Source organism: Labrus bergylta, chromosome 12 (assembly GCF_963930695.1).
Source record: "Labrus bergylta chromosome 12, fLabBer1.1, whole genome shotgun sequence".
Taxonomy (NCBI): domain Eukaryota; kingdom Metazoa; phylum Chordata; class Actinopteri; order Labriformes; family Labridae; genus Labrus; species Labrus bergylta.
This window is the reverse complement of record NC_089206.1, coordinates 1,230,665-1,238,164: the sequence shown is the minus strand read 5'-3', so window position 1 is coordinate 1,238,164 and position 7,500 is coordinate 1,230,665. Positions and strand designations below refer to the sequence as shown.

The window sequence follows — 7,500 nt, the reverse complement described above, 5'->3', positions numbered from 1 at the left end:
ACTCACTACACATCTCACTGATTGGACCTTAAATGTCTTTGTGACGTCTGCTCTTGAAGGGTTCTGTCATTTTACCTTATGAAACGAGAGATTCTGGTCTACCACTGCATCAAGTCGTTAGTTAGCCTGTGTCATTGTGTTGACTTGTTTATCTTTCTTTGCCTTTAGTGAAGACGGGGACAGTGGATAGAGGTGGAAAAAGGGAATGAGAGAGTTAACGTGTGTCATAACGGCCAGCTTACTCCCTGACGTCCCGTTGGTTTCTACAGTTCAAGTTCACACGTTTACAGTTTTTGGTGGCTTTGGAAAGAGTGATGTAACGGCTGTTTGTGATTAAAACACGTGGTTCATACTTCAACAGAAGTGTTAATCTCTTCAGGTATTTTTTTCTGTGATGTTGTCGGATACTTGGAATGAAAATCTGAACCTGTCGGTGACAAAACAGGGAACTTATACTCAAACACATACTGCCATAAATCCAGATTTTAAAGACCTGAATTCTCCTTCATAGCATGGATTACTTTCTGCTCATAACACCAACGCTGCTGCCTGTAATCTCTGATGCATTTGCAGTATTTCCTGCCACGGCTGTGTTCAGAAAACGATGCAGTAAGCTGCTGCAGTGAGTCACTAAACTTCCCTTTTTGTGCTTCAGTTTTATTTTTTTTGCCAGCTGAGGTTGTTACTGTACCATCGAGCTTACTTTACAGTTTTTATCTTTTCTGTACACGAGTTGGTTTCACACTGTGTGCAGGATTCATCCCTTCACAGACGTGTAAGACAACTGAGCCGAGGAAAGGGGGGGGGGGGGGGGGGGGGCAGCGTGTCCTCATACGACCGTAATGAGAGCCGTAAACTTGTAGTTGATTTCTGAACTGTAAACGTTCTCGTGCTTTAACCAGGTTTAGTTTCCTGGAGGTGATGATCATAAGTGTAGCTGTGGATGATCCAGCTGTGGATCAGTGGTACAGTCGGTCGTCTCTCGTCAGGGGTTCGATCCCCAGCTCCTGCAGCCACGCGTCCGATGTGTCCTCAACAAGACACTAACCAAGGTGCTCCCGCTCCCTTTGTCGGCGCCGTGTGAATGTGTAAGAATGGATGAGGTAATAGCAAGCGGCAACATCCGGTGTTGAAAAAATGAAGCCGACGAGGAAGTGCAAAGTCCTGCAGTTCCTCCAGTGTCCACTAGAGGCTGGCTGCAGAAGCGTCGGTGGTCGCATACACACCCATTCAAAAGGACAAAATGCTTCAACAAAAACCGTTGTTTGGAGAGATTAAAGTGAGGAAATCACACTGAAAATAGTAGGCTATTTTAAAAGCTGCCCTCGTATTATTCATCTTTATATAATGCCTCTAATCCAGTGCGTGTGTGTGCGTGTGTGTGCGTGTGTGTGTGTGCGTGTGTGTGCGTGCGTGTGTGTGTGTGTGTGTGTGTTCATCAGAGGCTGAGCACAGTCAGGTGAAACTTCACAGCCTCATGAACCCTCCCGGCAAAAAGCAACGTCACAGCCCTGTCTCCAGGAAATGGTTGCCGGGGTAACAAGAGATGAGAGAGCAGAACAGGTGGCCCCAGTCGACCTCACTGAGTCACTGAAGTGTGCGTGTGTGTGTGTGTGTGTGTGTGTGTGTGTGTGTTTGTGTGTTTGGGGGGAGGAGTAGAGATAAAACAGAAAGAGGAGCGAGGTGTGTACTGTACAGCCTTCATAACATTTCATTCATGTGATTATGAGTGTGTGTGAAGATCACACATGCTGGTTTACAGTATCCTGTGTGTGTGCGCGTGCGTGTGCGTGCGTGTCTGTGTGCGTGTGTGTCTGTGTGTGTGTTTGCTGGATGGATTAAACACAGTCTTCTTAGGGGGACACATTTCAGACCACAGACGAGTTCATCGGGTCCAAAAAGCTGTTTTTAGGTTAAAAGTTGAATTGAAGCCACCTCTGTAGTTTTTTGTTTTTGTGACTCACCCTCCACGATGACCTCTACACTTTGTGTCATGGCGGTCCCCAGCATGTTGGAGGCGTAGCAGCGCCAGGTCCCGGCGTACGTTTCGAGGAATTCTGTCTTGTTTTCTTTCAGCGTCCCGGATCCTTCCCTCTCCGGCCCGAAAGTGTCCCCATCTTTTACCCAACGGTAACTACAGAGAGGAAGAAAGATGACGTCATCACGTCATCAAACATTTTAAATCAAACCGGGGCTTGATATCTTCACGGTTTTTGGTGTCTAAAACATCTTGTGAAGGTCGTCCTGTTTTCCCTCTCAGAACATCAGTTTCAGAAGACAGAATTTGGAATAATCGGACGTCATGTGTAACGTCATGGGCTCAAGTGTTGGAACATAAATTTCAAAATAAAATAATTAATGTTTGAGTTATGCAGAAAGAGAGGGGCAGGTGGGGGAGGGGGTGAGGTCAGAGAGGACAGGGAGGGCGGGTGGGGGAGGGAGGAAAAACAGAGAGACGATGATGATTCTGTTAAAAGTGTGATTTCATTAGGGGGAACATTCATCTCCATGGCAACCGAGAGGCCGCAGGGAGGAAGTGGACAAACAACCAGACACATGCATATGTCTTATTTGTTCATTATATTCACACACACACACACACACACACACACACACACACACACACACACACACACACACACACACACACACACACACTGGGTAAAGTGACACACGGGCCCGGCTGCTGTACGTACGTGGGCGTCGGGTTACCAGTGGCCTCGCAGGGCAGCTTGATGTCCTCTGGAGAAAACGCTGTGAACGACTTCGGCATCTCCATCATCACCGGCGGCTGAGACACTGAACACACACACACACACACACACACACACACACACACAGAGTGAAATTAAACACTACACATACAACTGATAGTGCAGTAAATATCACTGATTAAGGTCATCAAACACGAGAGCACAAACACTTTCTCCATCAGCAGGTTCGTCTGTTGGTCATTTCTACTTTTCTCCAGCTTTTGAATCTTTTCCGGGCCGATTATAAAGTTATTAGAGGAGCTCAATTATTCATATAAAACGTTTTCTAATTTCTGGATCATATTCAACGAGCCAAACATGCAGCGAGAATAAAAGCGTGTAATGGACTTTGACCACATCCTGCTGCGCTCAGAGATGAGCTGTGAGTCTGCAGAGTTAAAACTCCATTCTGTTAAAGGAGCAGTTCGACATTATTCTTGACTTTCTCGGCAAGATTAAAGGCTTTATATGTGATTTTTTCATCCAGCAGATGTCGCCCGTGAGCACCAGCATGAAACCAAAACAACTGGCGCTGCATTGTTGTGTTAGCATGCTAATGCTAGCGATCTTTATTATGCTGGTATCTTCACACTGCATGTAAATTTAGCTGAAATGAGCGTGATCTAGAAACACAGTTAAGCAGTGAGTACAGTATGTTATTCTTCTTTTCTCTAGTCCCTCAATTAAACAACTTTTATACACGAGGGGAGGAGTCAGCCGGCCGTCCGGGCGATGTAAACAAACTGAAGATAGGACTCTGAAAACTCTGAAAACATCACAGACAGTGGGACTCGGGTGTTACACCCATTGTAGACAGTCATGACTCACAGAGTTATTTTCAGAGGAGATACTTGATTTCTACATTTAAGTGTGAAAAATCACATATAAATATAAATGTTTAATTCAATCAGTTTGAAGCTGGAGCCGGACACCTGCTGGATTAAAGGTATCGGATTGGATGAAATCTAAACATCAGGTTGTTAAAAAAAAAAGTGAATAAAGAGGATTATGTAATGGAAAGAGATCAGGTTATCCCACACTGTAAAAAAATAAAAATGTCTTGTTTGGACTTAAAGTGCACAGGCTGCCTTACCTGGATTTGAGGTAAGTTGAGATACATTTTGATTTACTGTATTTCACATTTCTACTACATATATGACCCAATGTCAATACAGATTCATGTTTCCATGGGTGAAGTATCCCTTTAAATGTTTTCTCCAAAGGTTTCCCATTTCATAAAATAAAATAAAAAGTGTTGTTGTTCTGTGTGGCTGCAGAAGCGACAATGAGACGGACGGCCTCGACAGGTTTGTGGGAGAATGAAGCAGTCAAGGGCGATCACACACGTCTTCACTGTCACAACAAAGAGAGACACTTACTGTTATGCACTTGGTCTGTTTGTCCACACGAGAGCAAAGGAAAAGGAGAGCAGAGAGAACACTTAAGACAAGGACAGAGGATTCAATTACTGCAGGGAGATACGACGTCAGAGATGCTTCGGGCGAGATTTGAGGGCACATTCCTCCATTTACTTGATTATAAATAAACATTAAACAAAGATTTTGATCTTCCTCTCGATTTTTTTCCTGGCTCAGACACGATGGAGTCCCGGATCGTTTTACATCTTTCCCCTCTGCGTCCCCCTCTCCACCCTCCCCCACCCTCCACTTTTCTCCTCTTCCCTCTGCTAATGCCTTCGCCTTCCCCTCTCCTCCTCCTCTATCTCTTGTTTCCATCCCTCTCTTCCTCTCCTCTCCTCTCCTCTCCTCTCCTCTCCTCTCCTCCTCCTCTCCTCTCCTCTATCTCTTGTTTCCATCCCACTCTTCCTCTCCTCTCCTCTCCTCTCCTCCCCTCCTCCTCTCCACTCCTCTCCTATCTCTTGTTTCCATCCCTCTCTTCCTCTCCTCTCCTCCTCTCCACTCCTCTCCTATCTCTTGTTTCCATCCCTCTCTTCCTCTCCTCTCCTCCTCCTCTCCACTCCTCTCCTCTCCTCCTCTAGCTCTTGTTTCCATCCCTCTCTTCCTCTCTTGACCACGCCCAGAAGGTGAAAGTCTTTGCTTGAAGGTCAAGCTGGACCCCCCCCCTCCTCCCCCCCTCCTCTGGGACCATCAGTGGCTCAGCTTGCAGACCTTTGAACATAACCTCCAGGTCAGAGGTCATTTCAAAACCGTATTGTGAGGATAAGTGTGTTTGCTTTTGAGCTTAAGAGGAAATGTTTAAAAGCTCAGTTTGTCTTTGTGTAAAATCGAGTCCTTGCAGTCGATCTCAAAGATAAACGCTAATCATTCAAAGTCATCATGAAACATACGTCACAATCATACATTAAAAGCTTGTTTGAAGAGGTGAGTTTTTTGAAAGTTGGGGGGAGGGTCGGTTCATGTAATTGTCTGTTTCAAGCTCCTTTCTGAATCTGTTTTGGACTCCTCGGCTGCTCTGTTAAGATCCCCTTACAATCTGTGTAGGAGTACCCTTTAGTTTCTGAACATTTTTGTAATTGTTTTTATGCAACCTAAAGATCTGTTTACCTATCAGTGTCTGTTTTAAGAAGCTTTAGAAATCAGTCTTCAGGTACCTCTCTAGCTGTAAGTTTCCTTCAGCTGCTAAACCTTTGGCTTTACTTGCATTATTTCTTGAGGCAGTTTAAAGATGCATTTTACTCTCTGCTTCAAGGTACTTCAAGTCTGTTTAAAGGGACCTTTTTTTGTTTGTTTCAGTCTCAGGTACCTTTTAGCCCTAATTAGTGAAACCCTCTTGGTGTGGTCCGAGTTTCCCTTGAGTATCTCTTATGTGTTCTGTGTTTTCAGGAGTCCATTTCCAGGTTCCCTTTTTTTGTCTTAATAATCCTTAACTACCGTTCACAAGTATCCTTGAGTTTCTGTTTTTTAGGTTACCTTAAGTGTCGGTTTCTAGGCACCCTTGAATATTTGTTTTGATGCACCCTTTTAGTGTCTGTTTTCAGGTTCCTCTCCAGCTGGAATGTTTCCTTCAGCTGTCTAAACTCTTTTAGCTATACTTGCAGTTTTTTAAGGCAGTTTTAAAGCTGCACTACTCGCTGTTTCAAGGTACCTTTTGGTTCTTAATGGGTACCAGGACATCTACTTTTCACTGGTGCCCTTCAGTTTCAGTTTTTAGGTTTCCTTTATTGCCAGTCTTGGGCACCCTTAAGTATCTGTTTCTAGTCGGCTGATTTATTCGGTTGTATATCATGGTTTCATGGTGCATCACTTTTTGCAGTTTTGGGTTTAAACCGTGAAGAAGAAGAGTCTGAACACTGAATGTTTCACACAGTGGAGGAGTATACTCACAGCCTTCGGGGATGTGGATGGCTCCCTGAGCGAGCGGAGGTGTTGAGGAGAGGAAGGACAGCGGGAGGAGGAGGAGGAGGACCAGGGGGAGGGAGGGGGAGCGCGGCCCCCTACAGCCCGTCCACCGATGCTGTGACACACACATCTCTCAATGTCCCATGAAAAGTGGCGCGAGACACCCACACACTCATCAACACATCAACACAAAAAAAACAAAAAAAACCCTCCCACCCTTTGCACACGACCAGACACACACACACACACACACTCCAGGGATGTCCCAGACCCTCGGGAGAGTGGAGACAAGTAAACTGAAGTGAGGGTCTCTGGACGAACACTGCTCCGGCTGTAGAGAGGAGAAGAGAGGAGAGGAGAGGAGAGGAGAGGAGAGGAGAGGAGGGGAGAGGAGAGGAGAGAGGATTGACACAAGAACAAAGGAGGGATAAGAGGAGAGAAAGGGGGAGAAGGGGGGGGGTGGGGGCAGGACAGGGAGAGAATAAAAGAGAAAGCAAAGACATCATTAATTTCATCAAACATAAATCATCCAGGAATAAGACAAATATTAATCAGCTGGGAGGAATTCAAATTAATATTGACCTACAAATTAAAAATTCACAATTAACTCACGAGTGTGTTTGATGTTTAAATTAACTCTAAAATTTAAGAGCAAATTTACTTCTGTCAGATTTAAGACAATGGACGCCTGTTAATGTGTGTGTGTGTGTGTGTGTGTCAGATAGTGATTAGGTCATCCTGATAAAGATGGAGGATCAGATCAAAGCAGCAGGAAACATCTTCTCCACTAATGACATTACAAAGAGAGATGTGTGTGTGTGTGTGTTTGTCTCGTTATATCGACTGCTGTCTCATTCATCTAAACATCTCCTCCTTTGTCCCCGGCTGCTGACTGAACGCTGACCCGTGACAGCAGGGGGGGGGGGGGGGTGAAAGCAGATGGATGAGGCTTTCCCCCTCTTTTGTTCCTCCTCCAAAACCTCTGCGCTCCAACTTTGGTCATTTTCTTTGTTTTTATTTTTTTTAACCAGCAGTGCGGGATTACACGCTCCTCCTCGGGTCGATTTAAAGCTCGTGAAAATCCTCTCAAAATCCGCTGTTCACTTTTTTCACAGTCGGTCTAAAAATAACTGACTGACACTTCAAAGCTCAGGAAATCAGGCTGCAGCTCTATGTAGGGGAATACTTTGATGAAACACAACAGGACTGATTGGAGGAGATCGCTCTGATGAACAAAACAAGAGGTCCCTCCCGCTATTATCAGGGGACACCATCTCCTAAAAGTTATGTTTATGGGATTCAAATTTCACTTTTCAAACATTCTGCAGAGAAACAAAATCTTCTTAGGGTCCTTGAGATGATTCCTGAGTGAAGGACTAAACTTAGTTCAGGTTGAGGTGACTTTATTTCATTCATTCATTCAACCT

The 7,500-nt window shown here is 44.9% G+C and overlaps 1 protein-coding gene across 1 annotated transcript in view; it reads right to left on the bottom strand.

The window, feature by feature from the left end:
- LOC110000313 (neural cell adhesion molecule L1.1) overlaps positions 1-7,500 on the bottom strand; it is a 54,845-nt gene that overhangs the window by 28,279 nt on the left and 19,066 nt on the right. Inside the window, 4 exon segments of the mRNA XM_065961743.1 lie at positions 1,965-2,134; positions 2,697-2,799; positions 4,133-4,147; positions 6,059-6,404. Of these exon segments, the coding sequence (XP_065817815.1) occupies positions 1,965-2,134; positions 2,697-2,799; positions 4,133-4,147; positions 6,059-6,203 (433 nt within the window). The 5' untranslated portion in view covers positions 6,204-6,404.